The sequence below is a fragment of the Macaca fascicularis genome, chromosome 11 (genome assembly GCF_037993035.2).
Source record: "Macaca fascicularis isolate 582-1 chromosome 11, T2T-MFA8v1.1".
Taxonomy (NCBI): Eukaryota; Metazoa; Chordata; class Mammalia; order Primates; family Cercopithecidae; genus Macaca; species Macaca fascicularis.
In genome coordinates this window covers 139913534-139937512 of record NC_088385.1, presented here as the reverse complement: position 1 = coordinate 139937512, position 23979 = coordinate 139913534, and the positions used below count along the sequence as shown (strand labels likewise).

Below are 23979 nucleotides of genomic sequence, written 5' to 3'. Positions count from 1 at the left end.
TGTGAGGCTGTGACTCTGATTATCACTGCTGTTCCCAGTGCCTGCTACAAAGATTGTCAGCTGTGTTTTAAGCGTTTGTGGTTTTTGCTTGTTTTAAACAGTCGACTTTCATAAGATTTCTTATTGGTTTTACTTAAATGGAAAGGAAACATTGGCTAGGTGCAGTGGCTCACGCCTGTAATCCCAGCATTCCAGGAGGCCGAGGCGGGTGAGCGGGTCACTTGAGGTCAGGAGTTTGAGACCAGCCTGGCCAACATGGTGAAACCCCGTCTCTACTAAAAAGACCAAAAATTAGCCGGATGTGGTAGTGGGTGCCTGTAATCCCAGCTCCTCGGGAGGCTGAGGCAGGAGAATCGCTTGAATCCGGTGGGTGGAGCTTGCAGTGAGCTGAGATTGTGCCACTGCACTCCAGCCTGGGCACTAGAGCGAGACTCCATCTCAAAAAATAAAAATAAAAAGAGGAAATGTTACTGTCGTTACTACATAAATTCTACAGCCAGAGTGGAGGCGTGGAGGGCGAGTTCACCTTACAGGGAGGACATGACACCAGCGGGGCTGTGGGCCTTATCCTGGCCACCCCGGCTGTGGGATGGGGCCCATGGGCTGCTCTTCTCAGAGTGAACGCCTTTGTGGGGTGAGAAGGTACTGTGCTCATGAGTCTGGATCCTCTTCTCTCCTACTCCAGCTGCGTGTCTGAAAAGCGACATCACTTGTTGTTAAATCCCCGGTGGTCCAGCGTACTCTGTCTTTCCAGGTGCTGAGGTAAACAGAGCTTCCACGGAAGGAGAAAGCCCAGATGGACCTGGCCAGGGAGGCCTCTGTCAGAACGGGCCAATGCCACCCTCGCCAGACCCTCCGTCATCTCTCGACCCCACCACAAGCCCAGTGGGCCCTGATGCCTCTCCAGGTGTGGCTGGTTTCCATGACAACCTAAGGAAGGCTCAGGGAACTAGTGCTGAGGGCAGTGTTAGAAAAGGAGCTTTGCAGTCTCTCAGACTCAGTCTTCCTGTGCAAGAAACGCAACTGTGTAAGCATCCGTTCCCGCCGCGTTCCCACTCTCCATGTTCGTGTCGCTCAGCCCCTTGGGAGCAGGTGCCCTGCGCACTTGCTGTCTGAGCCGTTGTGTGCCTGTGCCTGCTGTGTGCCATCCAAGTCCCATGCAGGGCTGTGCGTTTAGCAAAGACAGCTTCACATTAGAGAGTGAAGATGCAGTTGGAGTCCAGGCTCTGCTACGGTCTGACTGGCAGCGGTGCTGACGCTCTTGCGTTAAAGGCCGGCCTGCATGTCCTGTGTCACCCAGGTGCTTGGTAAGCAGACCGTGGGCATCCAGCCTGTTTTGTTCTTTTAATTAGAGTCAGGATCTTGCTCTGTCGCCCAGGCTGGAGTCCAGTGGCACAGTCAGAGCTCACTGCAGCCTCTGCCTCCCAGGCTCAAGGTATCTTCCTGCCTCTGTCGTCAAGTAGCTGGGACAACAGGTGCACGCCACCACACCCGGGTAATCTTAATTTTTTTTTTTTTTTTTTTATAGAAACAGGGTCTCACCATGTTGCCCAGGCTGGTCTTGAACTCCTGGGCTCAAGTGATCGTCATACCTTGGCCTCCCAAAATGCTGGGATTATAGGCGTGAGCCACTGTGCCTGGCCTGCAGTGTATTTTTAAAAATTTCTTAAAACTAAATAAAAACAACAAAACCCCCCAAATTACTGAAATCAAACTGCATTTCACATGTGTTTATTTGAAACAATTCTGAAAACTCATTGCCAGCGTTTAAGTTGAGAAGTAGCATGTAAAAAAATCTAGATTCCTGATTTTTTTCAACTTAGTTTATTTACTTTTGGGGTCCTAAAGTTACAGATGTGTGAGCTCTGGCCCAGGTGCCCGTGTGACAGCAGTGCTGGGTCTGCGTGCACGCCTTTGTGGGATGCCCCGGTCACCTGTTCCTGCTGGCGCCTGGCTCTGAGCCTGTCTCCTGCATCAGTGTTTGGTTGAAACCCTGATCATTTTGCCGACTTGTGTAAATATCTGTCTGATGGCCGTAGACCTGCATTTGCCACTTACGGTCTAGCCATCTGGACCACTTTGCCTCGTGAAAAGGACTAGAGATCTTTTCAGTGATAAAATGTATAAACTAATAATGGTACATTTGCAGTGAAATTCTTGGTGACTACTCAGATTTTAGGGATTATTTAGGACAGTAGCTGCTCATCTCCTCAGCATCCACATGTAAGGAGGGTGCCGTGTGTAAAGTGTTGCTGCGTGATTATGCTTCCCTTCTCTGGTCGGCACCCAGGCCATCGGCTGTGTCTGCTGTTAGCTTAGGAAGGACAAGGGCCACACACTTAGCCCTGGGAAGTGGAGCCCTGGGTTTGTAACTGTAACACGTTGGCACGCACCATGCACCCCTTTCATCACCCAAAATGAACGGTCTGGGTTTTAGATATTTTAAATTCTGGTTTTGGCTAAAACGTTATAATTTTCCCCTCCTGTCCCGGAGCATGACCTCGGATTGGAGTCTCGTCTGTCTGGAGACTGAGGTAATCTGCTTCCAGCCCTGGAGGGCGGAGCCTGTGCAGCATTTACTCTGCAGTGACGCCTGGCGCCAGGCTTCAGCCGTTTGAGTACCGCCAGAGCCTTTTTGTAATGTGGCTTGTGACTGTAGGAGCTGAGATGAGCTGTGCGTCAAAGCGGACCCCAAATGTAACTGCGCAAGGAAATGCACGCGGGGTCTCGTGACCCAGCGGCGGCTGAGCTCCTGTGGCTGGGTACTGCCTGTAACTCCACAGTGCCGGCTTTTCACGTGCTCCTCCCAGCGGGGTCAGGAGAACCTGCTGTGAAGCCAGGGGAAGTTGCAGCGTGGTGAGAGCTGAGCCTGCCTCAGAGTGCTCGGCACAGCTCCAGCTTTGAACCCAGTTCTTTCTGTTGTTAAAAGGCACTTGCTGCCAGGCGCGGCAGCTCACGCCTGTAATCCCAGCACTTTGAGAGGCTGAGGCGGGCGGATCACCTGAGGTCAGGAGTTCGAGACCAGCCTGGCCAACATGTAGAAACCCCCATCTCTACTAAAATACAAAATTAGTCAGGTGTGGTGTTGCATGCCTGTAATCCCGTCTACTCAGGAGGCTAAGGCAGGAGAATCGTTTGAACCCAGGAGGCAGAGGTTGCAGTAAACCAAGATCACACCACTGCACTCCAGCCTGGGCAACAAGAGCGAAACTCCGTCTCAAAAAAAAAAAAAAAAAAGGCCGGGTGCAGTGGCTCACGCCTGTAATCCCAGCACTCTGGGAGGCTGAGGTGGGCGGATCATGAGGTCAGGAGACCGAGACCATCCTGGCTAACATGGTGAAACCCCATCTATACTAAAAATACAAAAAATTAGCCGGGCGTGGTGGTGGGCGCCTGTAATCCCAGCTACTCGGGAGGCTGAGGCAGGCGAATTGCTTGAACCCAGGAGGTGGAGCTTGCAGTGAGCCGAGATCGCACCACTGCATTCCAGCCTGGGAGACAGAGCGAGACTCTGTCTCAAAAGAAAAAAAAAGTCACTTGCCGTGGTTTCCTGTTTTACCGGGGGATGCCCCCAGGTGGGGTGTACTCGTCCTGGGATCACAGACCCAGTGCCTGACCAGTGTGTCTCCTGTGAGGTGGTTCCTGCCTGTGGTCAGTGTCAGGGGCTCACAGTTCTCTCTTGATCTAGAAATTGTCCTTCCAAACAAGATGGCTCTGCATTGTTTAGGTGTAAAATATATGGGTAATTAAGTACAAAACGACCAAGTTCTTGTGCCTGATTGTTCTGCATCCTGGTATTTGATGAGTTTCCAAATGGCCATTTTCCCACTGCAGGCTCTACAGATTCTTCCCTGCCACTGGAGAAGGAGGAGCAGGTCCGACTTCAGGCTCGGAAGTGGCTGGAAGAGCAGCTCAAACAGTACAGGGTGAAGCGCCAGCAGGAGAGGGTGAGTCCCCTCTCCCAAACAAGCTCATGGAAAGCTTCCTGCCCTAGAGACAGCTGTTGGTCCCACATAACCCTGGGACCTGCCATTGGCTTCTGTGAGCTGCCATGGGCTCAGGGGCCTCTGCAGCGGTTGATTCTGCTCCTGTCGTGTGGGTCCCCCCTCTGGGGGACTCCACAGGAGCCTGGCTTGTGCCCCCTGCCTGGTCCTTCTTTTGCAACAAGCACATTTTATTTCTAAATCTGCCAATTGAAAAGCAAAGAAAGCAAACACAGGTGACCTCAGAGCCACTGTGGGTTCAGTTCCAGACCACCACAAAAATGTAAACATTGCAATAGAGCAAGTCCTACATGGTTTTGGTTTCCTAGAGCATAAAGAAGTTATGTGTATACGCTTCTGTAGTTTACTAAGTGTGCAGTAGCACTGTGTCTAAATAAAACGGATGTACCCACATAATTTGAAAATGCTTTATTACTAAAAGATGCTGACGATTATCTGAGCCTTCAGCAAGTGATCTCTGTGCTGTTGGAGGATCTTGCGTCAAGTTTGATGGCTCCTGACTGATCAGGGTGGTGGTTGCTGAAGATTGGGCTGTAGGAATTTCTTCAAACCGCAGTAAAGTTTGCCATGGCGATTCACTCTCTTACAAAAGGTGTCTCTGTAACATGCAGTGCTGTTTGATAGGATTTTACCCATTCAAGTGTTTTTTTTTTTTTGAGATGGAGTCTTGCTCTGTCGCCCAGGCAGTGGCGCCGTCTTGGCTCACTGCAAGCTCCGCCTCCCGGGTTCACGCAATTCTCCTGCCTCAGCCTCCCGAGTACCTGGGACTACAGGCGCCCACCACCACGCCCGGCTAATGTTTTTGGTATTTTTAGTAGAGACGGGGTTTCACCATGTTAGCCAGGATAGTCTCGATCTCCTGATCTCATGATCCGCTGGTCTTGGCCTCCCAAAGTGTTGAGATTACAGGCGTGAGCTACCGCGCCCAGCCCTCCCTTTCAAGTTTTATTGTGAGATTGCAGCAATTCAATCACATCTTCAGGCTCCACTTCTAATTCTAGTTCTCTTGCTGTTTCCACCACCAAGATCACACCACTGCACTCCAGCCTGGGCAACAAGAGCGAAACTCCGTCTCAAAAAAAAAAAAAAGGCCGGGTGCAGTGTGTGGACCCAGAAGTGTGGAGCCCCTCAAAGTCGCCTATGAGGGTAGAAATCAGCTTCTTCCACACTCCTGTTAATGTTGATATTTTGACCCCTCCAGCCATGAATCATGAATGTTCTTAATGGCATCTAGAATGGTGAATCCTTTCCAGAAGGTTTTCAGTTTACTTTGCCCAGATCCGTGAGAGGAATCACTATGACTATGGCAGTTGTACCCTTACAAAGGTATTTCTTAAGTAATAAGACTTGAAGGTCAAAACTAGTCCTTGATCCATGGGCTGCACAATGGATGTTGAGTTCGCAGGCATGAAAGCAACATTCACCTCCTTGTACATCTCCCATCAGAGTTTAGGTGACCAGGTGCATTGTCAATGAGCAGTTAAAAGAAAAAAAGAAAAAAATATATATGTGTATTTTGAGACAGAATCTCGCTTTGTCACCCAAGCAGGAGTGTAGTGGTGTGATCTTGGCCCACTGTAACCTCTGCCTCCCGGGTTCAAGCCATTCGCCTGCCTCAGCCTCCTGAGTAGCTGGGATTAAAAGCATGTGCCACCCTACCCAGCTAATTTTTTTTTTTTTTTTTTTTTGAGAGACGGAGTCTCACTCTGTTGCCCAGGCTGGAGCGATCTTGGTTCGCTGCAACCTCCACCTCCTGGGTTCCAGTGATTCTCGTGTCTCAGCCTCCTGAGTAGCCAAGATTACAGGTGCCCAGCACCATGCCTGACTCATGTTTTTGTATTTTTAGTAGAGACGGGGGTTTCACCATGTTGGCCAGCCTGGTCTTAAACTCCTGACCTCAAATGATTTGCCCACCTCAGCTTCCCAGAGTGTTAGGATTACAGGTGTGAGCCACCGCGCCCGGCCTTGAAGAAAGTTTCTATGTTTATTAAAAAAAAAAAAAAAACTGGAGAGTAGCCGGGAAAGTTTTGTTGAGGAGTCTGATGAGGAGGTTCTTGCTGTTTTGTTTTAAACGTGTTGAAGTCATTCACTGAAGAGTGTGCTTCAGACCAGGGGTGGTCATGCTGGTCACTCGAGTGGGGCCTTGCAGCAGTGAGACCACCGAGGATTGGAGGCCTGGCCGCACCCTGTGTGGTGAGGGCCTGGGGAGGTGGTGCTCTCTGATTGTCAGTGGAGGGAGTATGATCGGTGCCACCGTTCTGAATGGTAATTTTAAGAATGCTGCTTGTGGATTTTAAATGTAATTTTTGTACTTTTGTTTTCTTCTCAGTCCAGTCAACCTGCAACCAAAACGAGACTTTCTAGCACGCTTGATCCTGAGCTCATGTTAAACCCAGAAAACTTGCCAAGGGCCAGCACCGTGGCTATGACAAAAGAATATTCCTTCCTGCGCACCAGTGTCCCTCGGGGGCCTAAGGTGGGCAGCCTGGGGCTTCCGGCACACCCTAAGGAGAAAAAAAGTTCCAAGTCAAGCAAAATCCGGTCTCTGGCCGATTACAGAACTGAAGATTCAAATGCTGGGAATTCCGGGGGAAATGTTCCGGTTCCCGATTCTACCAAGGGTTCCCTGAAGCAGAACAGAAGCAGCGCAGCGTCCGTTGTGTCTGAGATCAGCCTGTCCCCTGACACTGACGACCGTCTGGAGAACGCCTCCCTGGCTGGAGACAGCGTGTCTGAGGTGGATGGAAATGACAGCGACAGCTCATCGTACAGCAGCGCCTCCACCCGAGGGACCTATGGCGTTCTGTCGAAGACGGTGGGCACGCAGGACACCCCCTATATGGTCAACGGCCAGGAGATTCCTGCGGATACGCTGGGCCAGTTCCCCTCGATTAAGGACGTCCTCCAGGCTGCAGCCGCTGAGCACCAAGACCAGGGGCAGGAGGTCAACGGGGAGGTGCGGAGTCGGAGAGAGAGCATCTGCAGCAGGTGGGGGGACAGCAGAGGTGGGCGGGGCGGGTGGAGGTGGGCGGGGCGGTAGCAGAGGTGGGAGGGGCCGACAGAGGGGGCGGGGCGGGCAGGGGTCGGTGGGGCCATAGCAGAGGTGGGAGGGGCCGACAGAGGGCCTGACCTTAGATGTTGCTTCCCCAGCCCAGGACTCTCCGCACTGGAACAGGGGATACACAGCTTTTCTTCCTGATTCTGTCCTTAGTCTTGACATGAACATTTCATTCATACCAAGTCTGCTGTTTTTTAAGCAGTAGAGTTGGAATAATCAGCAATCGTCTGTGTTATTAAAATATCCACTCTCCTGTTTGCATATACTTGTCACTAAGCTGCACGATGCGCGTCTCACGTTTCCTAACGGTTCCCGCGTTGTGAGGTGCCGACTGTTGGCAGGAATGTTCATCCGTGCGTTCATGCAAGCCTTAGCTCTCTACTTAATTTAAAAAGATTGGGAGAGAGCAGCAGGGGTGTGTGGAATTTGGAGAACATGGAGGAATATGAAGGAAAATCAGGATGGCTCTGGCTCGCACAGGCCTGACCCGTGCTTTTGTCCCCAGCGTGTCCTTGGAGAGCTCTGCAGCAGAAACCCAGGAGGAGATGCTGCAGGTGCTCAAAGAGAAAATGCGACTTGAAGGACAGCTGGAAGCCTTGTCACTGGAGGCGAGTCAGGTAACGGACGCCCTCGACGTCTTAGCGGGCGGCGAAGTCGGAAAGCACGTGTGGCTCCTCTGCTGGGTACGAGGTTTCAAGATGTGGTTGGGAATCAGCCGCCGCAGCGTGTCTGGCAGCCGAGTGTTCTGCATCTTTACGTTTTTTGTCTATTGTCAGCCTTAGAAAGAGGTGTGAGTTTCCTGCCTCATCATGCGTGGGTCCATTTCTCCCTGCGTCTCACCAGAGTATTTCCTAGATGTTAGGTGTCTCACAGGCCTTAAGAGTTAAATTCTCTTGGTGGGTTGCACCTTTTTCTGGCACAGTGAACCTTGTTTCTTTGTTGTGCTTTCTGCTTTTTCTGATACTAGTTTTGCTATAGCAGAAAAAGCCACACACGCTGGCTTTGGTTAGCATGTGCCAGAAACATCATTTTCCATCCCTTTTTCAGCTCTCCTTTGTCGTTTTGTTGTATGCACTTTACCCATAGCAAAGAGCTAGGTATTTACCGTCTGCCGACAGTTGAGTAAATCTGTTCAGTGGGGGTCAGCTGTCTGCTTCTGTCGTGGAAGCGTGAGATTGCACCCAGGCCCTGAGGTGACGGGGCTGAGGGGGCCTCCTGCAGCGAACGGGGCCGCAGAGCAGGGCCGTAGCTGCTCACCGCGCCGGGAGCTTGCCTTGCTAAATGCACATCTCATGCTGAAGATGGTGTTCTTGTACAACATGGTCCTTGGACACAAACCACCTAAAGCTGTGTCTACGGAAAAGGTGATTTCGGCTGTTTTGAGGCTAATTCTGGTTGTACAGTCGTCACTTCTCCAGCGTTACAGTGTGAGCCTCCCGTCGCTGGACGCGTTTCCCTTCCTCTGTGTAGCCACTCTCTCGAACGGTGGCTTGCTCTCACTGCACTTTGTCTTCTTATCCTCCTGGGGTCACTGATCGGTGCTTCGGTTGCATCCACACCACGATCGTGAGGGTTGTTTCAGGTGTGGTGGTTGCTGGCCCCTTGCTCTAGGGTATCCTTGAGTTTGTGTTTCCTCAGTTGCTTTGGGTGTTTGTTGTCTTGGTGATGTGTGAACTGGATCCCTCCCCGTAGGCCTTAGTGTGGGGGCCGGTTGGGGCCGGTGGGGGCCGGTTGGGGTCGGTGGTGGGGTGATTTTCGCTGGCGATTCTCTGCTGCTCGTGGGGCCACACAGCATTGCCGTGGTCACTCAGGACTGTGCTGTGTCCCGTGGCCCTGGCTGGAGCCCCTAGAGCCGCACTTAGGAAGCAGCCACCTTTCCTTGCCTGTGTTTTTTGCCCATTTCCCCCCAGATCCGAATCCACTGTTAATCTCTCAGGGGTCCCTCTACACGTCTGGCATTCTGTGTGCGCGTGCCATATCCATGCCATATCTGGCATGCCCATGTGCACGTTTGGTGTTTTGAACACGTTTCCCGTGTCCTCGCAGGAGAAGGGTGCTTCCCCAGCCCTGCCCGAGCGCTGCCCTGTGTAGGTGCAGTTGGGCCCAAAACTAGTGCAGCTCCGTGTGCGTCCTGGGCCTGTTTGGAAAGTCGCCTTCTTCTGGGACGGCTGTGCTGGGAGAGTGCCTGGGGGTCTCGGGGCAGGGTCCCCTGTCAGGCCCTGGGAGAGCGCCTGGGGGTCTCAGGGTCCCCCGTCAGGCCCTGACTGACTCGCCAGTTGTGTTCCTGTTAATACACTGGACGGAAGTGACTCGTTTTCTGAAAGTCATTGTGGTTGTTGGGATCTTTTCAGGCACTTAAAGAGAAGGCTGAGCTACAGGCCCAGCTGGCCGCCCTCAGCACGAAGCTGCAGGCGCAGGTGGAGTGCAGCCACAGCAGCCAGCAGCGGCAGGATTCGCTCAGCTCGGAGGTGGACACTTTGAAGCAGTCATGCTGGGACCTGGAGCGAGCCATGACCGACCTGCAGAACATGCTGGAGGCAAAAAATGCCAGCCTGGCATCGTCCAACAACGACTTGCAGGTGGCCGAGGAGCAGTACCAGAGGCTCGTGGCCAAAGTGGAGGACATGCAGAAGAGCATGCTCAGCAAGGACAACACAGGTGAGGCCAGGCCCTGGCCACGCCCTCCTCCTTCTCTGACTGGTCCCTGCTGCGGCCTCCTCCTTCCCTGACTGGTCCCTGCTGCGCCCTCCTCCTTCCTCGACTGGTCCCTGCTGTGCCCTCCTTCCTCGACCACACCCTCCTCCTTCCTCTACTGGTCCCTGCCACACCCTTCTCCTTCCCTAGCCATGCCCTCCTTGGCCACGCCCTCCTTCTCTGGCCATGCCGTCTTCCTTGACTGACTGGTTCCCACTGTGGCCGCCTCCTTCCCCGACTGGTCCCTGCTGCGCCCTCCTCCTTCCTCGACTGTCCCCACTACACCCTCCTCCTTCCCTGGCCACGCCCTCCTTCCCTGACTGGTCCCTGCCGCGGCCTCCTCCTTCCCTGACTGGTCCCTGCTGCGCCATCCTCCTTCCTCTACTGGTCCCTGGCCATGTCCTTCTCCTTCCCCGCCACCGCCCTCCTTCTTCCTCAACTGGTCCCCAGCACACCTCCTCCTCCTGGCCGCGCCCTCCTCCTCCCCTGACTGGTCCCTACCACGCTGCCATGTCCTCCTCCTTCCCCAGCCCCCGATCCAGGCAGGCGCCCAGCGAGCTGGGGCTGGTGCTGACAGCTCTGTTGGCTTGTGACTATCCCTGTGGGGGTTGCATTGGTTTATAATTTACACATAAGGAGGCCACTTTTCTAAAGGAAATACAATTTTTAGTTGAACTTGTGGAATTGTGTACATTTTTGCATGCACATCCAGGGGAATGAATTAGGTCTTGGAGATCGACCTCAGACCCTGGACTGTCTGCGGTGATCATTTACATGCATCCTGCCTCAAAAGTCCGGTGGTATTTCGGGGGTGTAGAGCTGCCCACTTATTCCACAGAATTGCAGATTCCATTTAAAATATTCAAGAACAGGCCGGGCGCGGTGGCTCACGCCTGTAATCCCAGCACTTTGGGAGGCCGAGGCGGGCGGATCACAAGGTCAGGAGATCGAGACCATCGTGAAACCCCGTCTCTACTAAAAATACAAAAAATTAGCCGAGCGCTGTGGCGGGCGCCTGTAGTCCCAGCTACTCAGGAGGCTGAGGCAGGAGAATGGCGTGAACCCGGGAGGCGGAGCTTGCAGTGAGCCAACATCGCACCATTGCACTCCAGCCTGGGCGACAGAGCCAGACACTGTCTCAAAAAAAAAAAAAAAAAAAAAAAAAAAAAAAGATATTCAAGAACAGCTCCTTGACTGTCCGTCTGGCAACCTTTTCTCCCTGGATGCAGCGTGTCGGTCCAGCTGCCTCCCTGTAGGGCTCGTCCAGCGAGTACAAGTAGGACGGTGGACCACGGGAACCGCGGCGGGCTTCCCTGTGGCTTGGCAGCACGCCTTCTGCCCCCTCAGTCCCCGTCTGGGCCAGTCCCAGAGCCCACACTCCAGTGCCCAGCAGGCACGGAGAAGACTCTGGTTGACCTGCTCAGAGCAGGCGTGGACAGGAGCAAGAAGGAGAGGGCGAAGCAGGGTCAGAAGGTTGAAGACCAAAGCCTGGGGGACTGTGGAGTGACCTGGGTCCAGAGTCCTCCCAGGGAGACTGCTCGGTGGCCTCATCTCTCAGGACTTGGGATCGCCTGAGCGAGGGGGTGTTGGTGCAGCCACCGGGAGGACTGACTCCACGTCAGCCAGTTCGCCCATGAGGCTGTGAGACTGGGTCTTGGATCTGATGACACAGAGGGGGGTGACAAGCTGGCGTCACAGAGGCTGCGTTCCAATACAAGAAAGAGAAAGCCAGCCGAGAGGCAGTAGTACTCCTGTAACCGCTTTAATATTTTAGTCGAGCATTTCGTGATACCCAGTCCCTTCAGAAAAACTATGAAACCCAAAAAGTTCTCAACACTAAAGTAGTTTGGGGCCCTGTGGGTTGCCACGCTTCACTTGACCAGTAATCGGGGGGCGGCAAAACCAGCCTGAACTGTGGTGAGGCTGCCCAGTCCTGACCGGGGGGCGACAGATACCCTTGCTGTTTGTTGATGGCTGGTAGACATCGTTGGGTCGAACACGAGAGCCTCGGCGTCCACGACAGTTTTCACAGATTTCATAAGTGTGAATTTGCCGACTTGATTAAATTTGTTTGAACCCCAAGCTCAGTATTCATGGACACGTGTGGAGCAGCAGAGTATGTGAGTCATCCTAGGCGCCTGCTGAGGAGAGGATGCTCTGCCTGCTTTTGCGCTCAGCCCGGGCCGGAGGAGTTCTTTCCAGGGCCACGTTTTATTTCTTTTGGGGATAATTTTGCAGTTTAAGATGGCCCCAAACACTGCCTAGTGTTTTTTTTTGGTTGTTATTGTTGTTGCTTTGTTTTGCTTTTGAGACAGAGTTTCACTCTTGTTGCCCAGGCTGGAGTGCAGTGGTGTGATCTCGGCTCACCGCAACCTCCACTTCGCAGGTTTAAGCGATTCTCCTGCCTCAGCCTCCCTAGTAGCTGGTATTACAGGCATGTGCCACCACGCCCAGCTAATTTTGTATTTTTAGTAGAGACAGGCTTTCTCCATGTTGGCCAGGCTGGTCTCAAACTCCCAACTTCAGGTGATCCACTTGCCTCGGCCTCCCACAGTGCTGGGATTACAGGTGTGAGCCGCCGCGCCCGGCCTGTCTAGTGGTTTTAAACGCAGCGAGGATGTGAGGTGTTCTGTGGAGATGTACTTCATTTTTTTCTTTTGATTTATTTTTTTTAATTCATCCTATTTCTGTTTTTTTAAATTTTATTTTTGTTTTTAAAAATTCATTTGTCTTTGAGATGGGTTGCTCTGTTGCCCAGGCTGGAGTGCAGTGGGGCAGTTGTGGCTCACTGCAGCCTCAAACTCCTGGGCTCATAGGATCTGCCCGCCTCAGCCTCCCAAGTAGCTGGGACCACAGGTGCATGTCGCCCCGCCTGGCTAATTTTGTTTTGAGCGGAGGATCTTGCTGTGTTGCCCAGGCTGGTCTGGATCTCCTGGGCATGCACCCCCATGCCCCCTGCACCCCCATGTCCCCTGATCCGCCATGCCCGGCCATCATTATTTCCTAGAGAAGCTCTGCTCAGGCTTGTTGGCCAAGTTGCTGTTGGCTGTGAGCTCAGTGTGAATGAGTCGACCCTATGGATTGAATAGGTGTCTTAAATGGAGACACAGAACGGAGGTTATGTATCGATGAACTGGTGAAGATGCTTGAGCAGAGGCCTGCAGGAACCTCACCCTGCATTTCTCCCAGGAGCAGCATCTGTCAGCGTCCACTAGTGCCGTGTTCACGGCGACTTCATGGAGTCAGCTACGGGGAATAACCGGAACTGATCTTATTTGGTCTCCGCTGAGAGTCCCGCCTTGTGTCCCGCACGCGCGGAGCTGCGGACTCCCCCGTTGGCTGTCACTGGCCTGAGCTGCTGTGCTTGCCCCATTTCAGTGCACGACCTGCGGCAGCAGATGACAGCTTTGCAGAGCCAGCTTCAGCAGGTGCAGCTGGAGCGGGCGACGCTGACCAGCAAGCTGAAGGCGTCACAGGCAGAGATCTCGTCCCTGCAGAGTGTCCGGCAGTGGTACCAGCAGCAGCTCGCCCTGGCCCAGGAGGCCCGCGTCAGGCTGCAGGGTGAGATGGCTCACATCCAGGTACGGCCCCCGTCTACCTTCCAGGGCAGGTCACGCTTCTTGTCTTCACGTAGAACGGTGCTTTTTCCAAAGATTTTTCTGTTTTTTTGTTTGTTTGTTTGTTTTTTGAGATGGAGTCTCGCTCTGTCGCCCAGGCTGGAGTGCAGTGGCGCGATCTCGGCTCACTGCAAGCTCCGCCTCCCGGGTTTACGCCATTCTCCTGCCTCAGCCTCCTGAGTAGCTGGGACTACAGGCGCCCGCCACCGCGCCCGGCTAATTTTTTGTATTTTTAGTAGAGACGGGGTTTCACCGTGGTCTCGATCTCCTGACCTTGTGATCCGCCCGCCTCGGCCTCCCAAAGTGCTGGGATTACAGGCGTGAGCCACCGCGCCTGGCTGATTTTTCTGTTTTTAGAGTTCACAGACATGTTTTTGTTTTTAACCTGCTGTCTAGCACACCCTGTGTCCCATGTAGGATGTGTCCCGTGGGCCTCCCCACAACCTTCTGACATGGGAGACCCACAGCAGCCTCTGCCAGCATTTTCAATTCCAAAGCCTGTCTTGCTGGGCACGGTGGTGCATGCCTGTAAATTCTCATCTGCCTGGGTCTCAGGACCCTCCCACCCCGGCCTCCCCACTCTGCTGCGATGTCTCACAGGTGTGTGGTGCCAGTGGGGTTCTCTTCCTGGTTGGAGCTTTTCCTTTCTCTGCTATGTGAGCCCTCAGTGACACACAGGGACCACATCTTTCCAGCGTGCCTCGCATTTCCTACATACTGTCGGAAACACTTTCCTCTCCCATCCACTCGTTAGTGGGCACAGCCCATGTCCAGCTTGGTCCCGCATATGTGGGAGCATGTGTCTGTCCAGGCCTGCCCCTTGGCCCACACGCTGGAGACACCCGGACCGACAGACGAATGATTCACGTGCACCTCGATCCGAGTCTCAGCACCTAGCCTAATTAGGATGATGTCAGAGATGCTGAAGAGCGCCTTTGGTCAGCCTTAGTCTTTTTGTTTTTGTTTTTTTTTTGAGACTGTCTCACTCCGTCACCCAGGCTGGAGCAGTGGTGTGATCTCGGCTCACTGCAGCCTCAACCTCTCAGACTCAAGCGATCCTCCTACCTCAGTCTCCTAACTAGCTGGGATCACAGGTATGCGCCACCATGCCCAGCTAAGTTTTGTATTTTTTGTAGAGACAGGGTTTTGCCATGTTGCCCAGGCTGGCCTCGAACTCCTGGGCTCAAGTGATGCCCACCTCAGCCTCCCAAGGTGCTGGGATTACAGGTGCGAGCCACCGCACCTGGCCTGTCATTTTTTAATTAGCTGTGGAATTTTTTTTTCCAGATAAAATATTATATATTTATTAAAACTTTATTTCTCAAGAGGGGAATGTGAAATACTAATTCCACCAAATGTTCCTTTTATGTCTAGATTTACAAATATATACAATAGAAGTTTTCTTCAATTTTTGTTAGTTTTTTTTTTTCTTCTGAGATGGAGTCTTGCTCTGTCTCCCAGGTTGGAGTGCAGTGGTATGATCTCGGCTCACTGCAACCTCTGTCTCCTGGGTTCAAGTGATTCTCCTGCCTCAGCCCCCTGAGTAGCTGAGATTACAGGTGCCCGCCACCGTGCCCAGCTAATTTTTGTATTTTTAGTAGAGACGGAGTTTCACCATATTGGCCAAGCTGGTCTCGAACTCCTGACCTTGTGATCCGCCCGCCTCAGCCTCCCAAAGTGCTGGGATTACAGGCGCGAGCCGCCGCGCTCAACCTATTACGCACTTTTTAAGCCAGAGAACCATATGGAAAACATTTGTTCTACGTACAACATAACTTGGAAACAAGTCAGTACACAGATTAATACAGTTTTTTAAAACTGCGGTGCATTTATATGAGGTAGTATTTAAAGAAGTAAGCCATGCCAGGTGTATTTTAGAAGTATAGTTTGGACCAGGTGCAGTAGCTCATGCCTATAATCCCAGCACTTTGGGAGGCTGAGGCGGGCCAGTCACTTGAGGCCAAGAGTTCAAGACCAGCCTGGCTAACATGGCAAAACCCCATCTCTACTAAAAATGCACAAGTTAGCCAGGTGTGGTGGCGGGTGGCTGTAGTCCCAGCTGCTTGGGAGGCTGAGGCATGAGACGTGCTTGAATCAAGGAGGCAGAGGTTATAGTGAGCCGAGATCGAGCCACTGCACTCCACACTCCAGCCTGGGCAACAGAGCCACACTTTGTCTCAAATAAAAAACCAACAAGGAAGTGTGGTGGTGTAGCCTGGACAACAAAAGAGGAAGCTTCAAAGCGATGGTGGCTCCAGAGCCCTATCTGCTTTTTTTTCGGAGACAGGGTCTTGCCCTGTCACCCAGGCTGCTGGAATTCAGTGTCACGATCATAGCTCCCTGTAGCTTTGACCCCTTGGGCTCACACAGTCCGCCTGCCTCAGCCCCCCAAGTAGCTGGGACATAGTTGAACACCATCACACCTGGCTAATTATTTAAACATTTTCTGTAAGGACAGGGTCTTGCTACGTTGCCTAAGCAGGTTTTGAGCTCCTAGGCTCAAGCGATCCTCCTGCCTCAGCCTCCCAGCGTGCTGGGATTACAGGATGAGCCAGTGCTGGGCCCTCACTGCTTTTTCCAAATACCTTTGGAATCCAGGTTCAGCATTCCTTAATCAGAGTTTTTAATACATTTTTTTGGTACCCAAATGTATCCCTTCATTCCCAGTAACATGCAGAAGGGAGGAGAATTCCAGGCAGGCACTCTGCTTTCATGGTCTCAAAACACAGTCCCAGCAAAGGCTGTCTTCCCTGGCTCCGTGTACCTTCTCCTGAGGTCCTGGGGCCTGTGGCTTCTGTCACGTCTCGCACTTCGTTCTCCAGGAGGCAGCATGGAACAGGCGACGCGGGCAGGTCCAGACACAGGCCCCAGGCTGTCCTCACATCTCCTTTCAGTACTACTTCCGTTGGCTGACGCCATCCTCCTCAGGGCCGTGGGACTGGGCTTTTTCATGAGACGCTTGGCCAGGGTGGGCCTGAGCACCTGGGGGTCTAGGCCGGGCCCTAACTGGGCTGTAAAGGCTGCGTCCCGGGAATGGCACCTGTCGGGCAGGCCCTGGTGTGTGTCTGGCTGGATTTGGTCAGTTAAGATAAGGCTCGTCACCCACAGGGGCTCAGAGATGCCTCGTCAGTGGGGACTTTTGGGTAGGTCCTGCTACAAACCGCAGTCTGATGAGCTACAAACAGCATGATGAGCGCTTGCTGATGGCCTGCCCGCCCTCCCACTCAGGCACACAGAGCCCAGACAGCGCATATTTTGATGTGGGAAGACGTGTGGTGGGTGGTGGGGCTTCTGTGGGAGACACTGAGGGGCAGCCAGTGACCCTCATCCTGGGGCCTCCAGGGACAGGCTGGTCTGCATTTCTTGCTTGAAATTGAGCAACTTTTTACTTTGTGGGGTTTTTTTTTGAAGGTTGGACAGATGACCCAGGCAGGTCTCCTGGAGCACCTGAAACTCGAGAATGTGTCCCTGTCCCAGCAGCTGACGGAAACTCAGCACAGGTCCATGAAGGAGAAAGGACGGATCGCGGCACAGCTGCAGGGTATTGAGGTGAGGCTGCGACCAGGGCCGTGTAAGGTTGGGAGAACATACACATACACAGACATAGATACGGTGTGTTTTTTCTTACATGTTCTATCTCTCTGTGTGTATCTCTTAAATATTCTCATGGATGGCCTGCAGTGACCGCTCATTAAGGCTTTGGGACCCCGCTCCTCATCCCTCACCTTTGGGGCTTAGTGCAGTGTGGCTCTTTCCCTGCCAGCCCCGCCTCGGCCTGGGCCCCGGCCGTCAGTCATTGCCAGTCAGGGATGGCGGTGGGTACAGAGTAGGTAAGGAGGAAGCATCCGGTGAGTTTGTGCCTGACAGCCTGTCGAAGCCTAGCGATGAGAGGATTTTCTTTTCTAAGCACTCAACCTGCATTGCCATTTGACCCTCCAGCAACCACACGCTGTTGAGGTCATGGCCGCTGCCTGCCCAGCCATCTCCAGAGGACAGAAATGCAGCAGCCTTGATAGCTGTTCTTTAGCTGTGGGGCCCTGGACAATTTCTTAGCTCTCTGAGCCTCATCTTTTTTTTTTTGAGGTGGAATTTCGCTCTTGTCGCCCAGCTGGAGTGCAGTGGTGTGATCTCAGCTCATTACAACCTCCGCCTCCCAAGTTCAAGCGATTCTCCTGCCTCAGCCTCCCAAGTAGCTGGTGGTATAGGCACCCGCCACCACACCCTGCTAATTTTTTGTATTGTTAGTAGAGACGGGGTCTCGCCGTGTTGGCCAGGCTGGTCTCAAACTCCCGACTTCAGGTGATCCGCCCGCCTCGGCCTCCCAAAGTGCTGGGATTACAGGCTTGAGCCTCATCTTTATAAAATGGGGATAGTGTCACCTACTCGATAACCTTGTGGAAAAATTAAAGAAGAAGGAATGGTGTAAAACCCCAAGGCAGTGTATGGAGGGAGGGTCTGTGCTGGATGATGCTGGGCCGCTCTCGTTGCCGACCTTTCCCTTGTGCAGGGAGCTCTCCGCAGCCTCACGTGGTTTCCCGTCTTCTGTGACTGCTCCCACCTCTCTGTGGCATCAGCTGGGCCACCCGGCTGGGATGACGGATAAGAATCGTGTTGCGTCAGCCATAGTTCTTCAAGGGCTTAGTAGAGAAGAACTGAAAAGAATTTCAAGTTAGGAATTTGTGTTTTCCCTAAGTGTACCCCGATGTGAGGGCTCATCCACAGCCAGGACGCAGGCTGTGTTCACTGCAGGGGCCTCTGCTCTCTTACCTGGTGGTACCAAGCACTGCTCTCGTGAGAGTATGTCTGGGTCTCACTCCCGAAAGCAGGCACCTGTGACCCGCCTGTTGCCACACGAGAAAAGCCGGGAGGTTCTGCTCACCAGTGGATCCGAGTCCTTCACACGGGGTTGTTGGCCTGGGCTGGACCTGGCCTCGGTCTCCTGGTTGGTGGGCGGCCCAGCTGCTCACCCGGGGCCCTCAGTCTGCAGTTGGTAGACAGGATGGGGACGTGGATGGGGCCCATGCCAGGGTGGTAAGTTTCTCCGCAGAGCACGGGACTTGCTGGCTGCTGTTCACTATTACGGTTTCCTGCCTTTTAAAAAATGCGTTGTTTGCTGGGCCCAGGCTGACATGTTGGATCAGGAAGCAGCCTTCCTGCAGATTCAGGAGGCAAAGACGATGGTGGAGGAGGACCTCCAGAGGAGGCTGGAAGAGTTTGAAGGCGAGAGGGAGCGGCTGCAGAGGATGGCAGACTCCGCGGCATCCCTGGAGCAGCAGCTGGAGCAGGTAAGTCCCTGCAGCCCTTCAGGCTGGACCCAGGCCCCAGGTGATCCCGAGCAGCCAGGACTGCACACGAGGAACCCGGGGGGTCCTCTGCTGTGGGGCCGTGTCTGCTCAGGTGAGAGTTGGGCTGTTGGTCAGATGCTGCTGCTGCTGCAGACCTGACTCTGTGTTTGCCCTGCTGGTTCTTCTGCACCAGGATTGTGTGTGAAAAAAAGACCTTCCATGGTGTCCATCAAAATTACTTGAAACCCGAACAGGAAAAGGGCTCACGTTCTCGGAGTAGGGCCGGCGCAGCCATGTGGGCTTCATTCCTTCTCCAGGTGAAGTTGACTTTGCTCCAGCGAGACCAGCAGCTTGAGGCTTTGCAGCAGGAGCACCTGGACCTGATGAAACAGCTCACCTTGACTCAGGAGGCTCTGCAGAGCAGGGAGCAGTCTCTCGATGCCCTGCAGACACACTACGATGAGCTGCAGGCCAGGCTGGGGGAGCTGCAGGGCGAGGCCGCCTCCAGGGAGGACACAATCTGCCTCCTGCAGAATGAAAAGATCATCTTGGAGGCGGCTCTGCAGGCGGCCAAGAGTGGCAAGGAGGAGTTTGACAGAGGAGCAAGACGCTTGGAAGAAGGTACCGAGGAAACGTCAGAAACTTTAGAGAAGTTAAGAGAAGAATTGGCCATCAAGTCCGGCCAGGTAATGCATTCTGCTGTGTTTTGTTTTGAATCAGAACCCTCCATTCAGGAGTGATGCTGCTTATTTGGTCCTTCCTTCCTGTCTTTCTTTTCTTTTTCCTTACTCCCTCCCTCCTTTCCTCCCTCCCTCCTTTCCTCCCTCCCTCCCTCCCTTTCTCTCTTTCTCTCTCTTTTCTTTCTTTTCTTTTTTTTTTTTTTTTTTTTTTGAGATGGAGTCTCGCTCTGTCGCCCAGGCTGGAGTGCAGTGGCCGGATCTCAGCTCACTGCAAGCTCCGCCTCCCGGGTTCACGCCATTCTCCTGCCTCAGCCTCCCGAGTAGCTGGGACTACAGGCGCCCGCCACCTCGCCCGGCTAGTTTTTTGTATTTTTTTAGTAGAGACGGGGTTTCACCGTGTTAGCCAGGATGCTCTCGATCTCCTGACCTCGTGATCCGCCCGTCTCGGCCTCCCAAAGTGCTGGGATTACAGGCTTGAGCCACCGCGCCCGGCGTTCTTTCTTTTCTTTCCTGCTGAGTCGCCCAGACTGGAGTGCAGTGGCGCGACCTCGGCTCACTGCAAGCTCCGCCTCCTGGGTTCATGCCATTCTCCTGCCTTAGCCTCCCGAGTAGCTGGGACTATAGGCGCCCGCCACCACGCCTGGCTAATTTTTTTGTATTTCTATTAGAGACGGGGTTTCACTGTGTTACCCAGGATGGTCTCGATCTCCTGACCTCGTGATCCACCCACCTCGGCCTCCCAAAGTGCTGGGATTACAGGCGTGAGCCACTGCACGCGGCCGTGACTGGCTCTTTCACTTAGCATGATGTTTTCAGAGTTCATCAAGAAGAGAATGTTATTTAAAACCAGTTTTGGCCGGGCACTTTGATCCTTCGCAGGGGGGCTCCTGAGGGACCGCCCTCCATGTTGTAGGGAAAAAGGCTCATTCTCCAGTCGTGCTCTAGTGATAACTAGGATTTGCGTGCAGTGTATTCTATATTCAGACAGCAAACCTAGACCCTCAACAAGCTTTTCCCTATTTCTGGAGTCGACTGCTCCATGTGTGTGTGCCGAGAGCTGTTTGCTGAGGTAGAGAAGTGTTTCCACAAACACACGTGTTCCTGAGTCCTTCAGGGCCCTCCGAGTGCAGATCCTGTGGGGTGGGTCTGCGTGGGGCCCTCCGAGTGCAGTCCTGTGGGGTGGGTCTGCGTGGGGCCCTCCGAGTGCAGTCCTGTGGGGTGGGTCTGCGTGGGGCCCGAGGCTCTGCATTTCTCAAAAGCTCCTGGGCTGAATGGACTGGGCTCCAACAGACTTTGCAGGACAAGGACCAAAGCCTGGGGTCGGCACCCTCAGCCTGTGGGCGCAGCCCAGCACCGGGTTCTGTAAACGGCCACTGGAACAGCCCTGCTTGCCCGCCTCTGCAGAGACTGGGGCTGCGTCTGTGCTGCAGGAGCATTGCTGAGCAGCCGTGACCAACATGCAGCCTGTGAGCTGCGGTCGTTTCCTATCAGGCATCTCCAAGAAAGGCTTGCCAAGTCCTGGGCTGGAGTGCGCCCTGGCCTCATCCCCTCTCCCACCTCCCTGCCCCTCACTGTGCCTTCATGTTCTCAGTGGTGAGGAGGGAGAGCCCAGGCCTTAGGAACCACCGGTTCCCGTCAGGACACAAATGCTTCTTCCTATAACATCTGTGCAGATGTGTGCCCTCCTGGAGCCATCAGTGTAATGTCTATGTAGATGCATCCCCCTCCTGGAGCCCTCAGTTTAACATCTATGCAGACACATTCACCTCCTATAGCCCTCAGTGTAACAACTCTGCAGATGTGTCCTTTCCTGGAGCCCTCAGTGTAACATCTCTGCAGATGTGTCCTTTCCTGGGGCCCTCAGTGTAGTATCTGTGAGGATGTGTCCTCTCCTGGAGCCCTCAGTGTAGTATCTGTGAGGACGTGTCCTCTCCTGGAGCCCTCAGTGTAGTATCTGTGAGGACGTGTCCTCTCCTGGGGCCCTCAGTGTAACATCTCTGCAGATGTGTCCTTTCCTGGGGCCCTCAGTGTAGTATCTGTGAGGACGTGTCCTCTCCTGGAGCCCTCAGTGTAGTATCTGTGAGGACGTGTCCTCTCCTGGAGCCCTCAGTGTAGTATCTGTGAGGACGTGTCCTCTCCTGGAGCCCTCAGTGTAGTATCTGTGAGGACGTGTCCTCTCCTGGAGCCCTCAGTGTAGTATCTGTGAGGACGTGTCCTCTCCTGGGGCCCTCAGTGTAGTATCTGTGAGGACGTGTCCTCTCCTGGAGCCCACAGTGTAATGTCTGTGCACATGTTCCCCACAGGTGGAACACCTGCAGCAGGAGACTGCCACTCTGAAAAAGCAAACGCAAAAAATAAAGGAACAGTTTCTTCAACAAAAGGTAAAAATGTGTTGTTGATTTCTTCACTTGAAATAAGCATATGAACAGAGTTTTGTGTGGTTTAATTGCTTAGCAATTCCAGTGTCATTGGAGTTGAGAAGAAGATAACAGGTAACATCTTGAGTTCTCTTTAACTCTTTTTTTTTTTTTTTTTTGAGACAGTCTCTCACTCTGTCGCCCAGACTGGAGTGCAGTGGCACAATCTCGGCTCACTGCAACCTCTGCCTCCCGCGTTCAAGCCATTCTCCTGCCTCAGCCTCCCGAGCAGCTGGGACTACAGGCACTGGCCACCACATCTGGCTAATTTTTCGTATTTTTATTAGACACCGGGTTTCACTGTGTTGGCCAGGATGGTTTCGATCTCCTGGCCTTGTGATCCACCCGTCTCAGCCTCCCAAAGTGCTGGGATTACAGGTGTGAGCCACCGCGCCTGGCTCTCTTTAACTTTTTTTTTTTTTTTTTTTTTGAGACGGAGTCTCGCTCTGTCGCCCAAGCTGGAGTGCAGTGGCCCGATCTCAGCTCACTGCAAGCTCCGCCGCCCGGGTTCACGCCATTCTCCTGCCTCAGCCTCCCGAGTAGCTGGGACTACAGGCGCCCGCCACCTCGCCCGGCTAGTTTTTTGTATTTTTTAGTAGAGACGGGGTTTCACCGTGTTAGCCAGGATGGTCTTGATCTCCTGACCTCGTGATCCGCCCGTCTCAGCCTCCCAAAGTGCTGGGATTACAGGCTTGAGCCACCGCGCCCGGCCAAACTTTTTTTAAAGGTACTTAATCTGCAAAGTCAAGATGCACTTCCACAGCGGGGTGGGGGTCTTGGCCCCTCAGATCTCCAGGGCCGGCTGTCACTGGAGCGCCTGTCACTGGAGCGCCTGTCATACCCTGTTGTGCTCACTCTGGGAGGCTGTGTGTTGTGCGGTGTTGTTCACACAGGTTGGGTTTGCCATTTAAAATGTCTGAAAAATGCACATGGAGTTCCAGCATTGAAACAAATTATGATTACCCAAAAAGACATGGAATATAAATTTTGTGTCAGTGAAGCCAGTACCTCCTGTTGGATTTTATGGGATCTGAGCAAGGGTGACCCCCGAAGCTGTATTGTTCGTGGTGCTGTGTTTTATTTCTGAGCGAGGACAACCCCTGAAGCAGCGTTGTGAGTGCCGTGTTTTATTTTTTTTGAGACGGAGTCTGGCTCTGTCGCCCAGCCTGGAGTGTAGTAGTGCTGTCTCAGCTCACTGCAGCCTCTGACTGCCAGGTTCAAGTGATTCTCATGCCTCAGCTTCCTGAGTAGCTGGGACTACAAGCATGTGCCACCACACCTGGCTGGTTTTTTGTATTTTTAGTAGAGATGGGGGTTTCGCCTTGTTGGCCAGGCTGGTTTTGAACTCCTGACCTCAGGCGATCAGCCAGCTCGGGCTCCCAGAGTGCTGGGATTACAGGCGTGAGCCACCGCGCCCGGCCTGCTGTATTTTATTTCTGAGCAAGGGCGGCCCCTGGAGCAGTGTCGTGAGTCCTGCTTTGTTTTATTACTGAGCCACAAGCAAGGGGAGTACCTGTTGGAAGCAAAGCAGTGCAGTTGAAGGCTGGAGAGAGCCAGACTCCTTGGAATTGAAGAGACCTCTAGGAGGCTGGTGTGGCTGCCTCCTGCACCACACACAGACTCTTGTTTAAACAGGCCGTGATGTCACCTGTGGTAAATAACGGTGTGTCTCAGTCGATGAAGGCTTAAATTTGATGAAATGTATCTTTACCTCAAAAAAGTTATGTCCCTGGTAAGTGGTAAACATTTTTGTTGAAGCCAGCGTGACCCCCAGAAGTCCCCCGCGCCCACCGCCCAGCGTCGGCTCACAGCTTCTGTCTCGGCAGGTGATGGTGGAGGCCTACCGGCGCGACGCCACCTCCAAAGACCAGCTCATCAGTGAGCTGAAAGCCACCAGGAAAAGGCTGGACTCGGAGCTGAAGGAGCTGCGGCAGGAGCTGATGCAAGTGCACGGGGAGAAGCGGGCCGCGGAGGCGGAGCTCTCGCGCCTGCACCGAGAGGCGGCCCAGGTCCGTCAGCAGATGGCCGACCTTGAAGGGCATCTCCAGTCGGCACAGAAGGAGCGAGACGAGATGGAAACACACTTGCAGGTCCGTCCGTGTCGGACTGACTCACTTGATCGGGAGGATTCGGCCAAAGTGCTTGGGGCGCGTGTGTCTGGGGCGGGGCCGAGTGTGGGGCGGGGCCGAGTGTGGGGCGGGGCCGGGTCTGGGGCGGGGCCGGG

At 53.6% G+C, this 23979-nt stretch overlaps 1 protein-coding gene across 7 annotated transcripts in view; it reads left to right on the top strand.

The window, feature by feature from the left end:
- The window catches only part of GOLGA3 (golgin A3), a 56365-nt gene that overhangs the window by 10241 nt on the left and 22145 nt on the right, over positions 1–23979 (top strand). For 3 of the 7 annotated variants that reach the window (XM_015431858.3, XM_005572686.5, XM_015431857.4), the window contains exons 3-13: positions 755–1027; positions 3835–3947; positions 6334–6992; positions 7568–7679; positions 9414–9720; positions 13135–13337; positions 16785–16922; positions 18497–18658; positions 18976–19344; positions 21642–21719; positions 23582–23845. In XM_015431858.3, coding sequence (XP_015287344.3) covers positions 755–1027; positions 3835–3947; positions 6334–6992; positions 7568–7679; positions 9414–9720; positions 13135–13337; positions 16785–16922; positions 18497–18658; positions 18976–19344; positions 21642–21719; positions 23582–23845 — 2678 coding nt within the window. The remainder of the gene's footprint in view (positions 1–754; positions 1028–3834; positions 3948–6333; positions 6993–7567; positions 7680–9413; positions 9721–13134; positions 13338–16784; positions 16923–18496; positions 18659–18975; positions 19345–21641; positions 21720–23581; positions 23846–23979) is intronic. The other 4 variants (XM_074008496.1, XM_074008498.1, XM_074008497.1 and 1 more) reach the window with 2 other exon arrangements.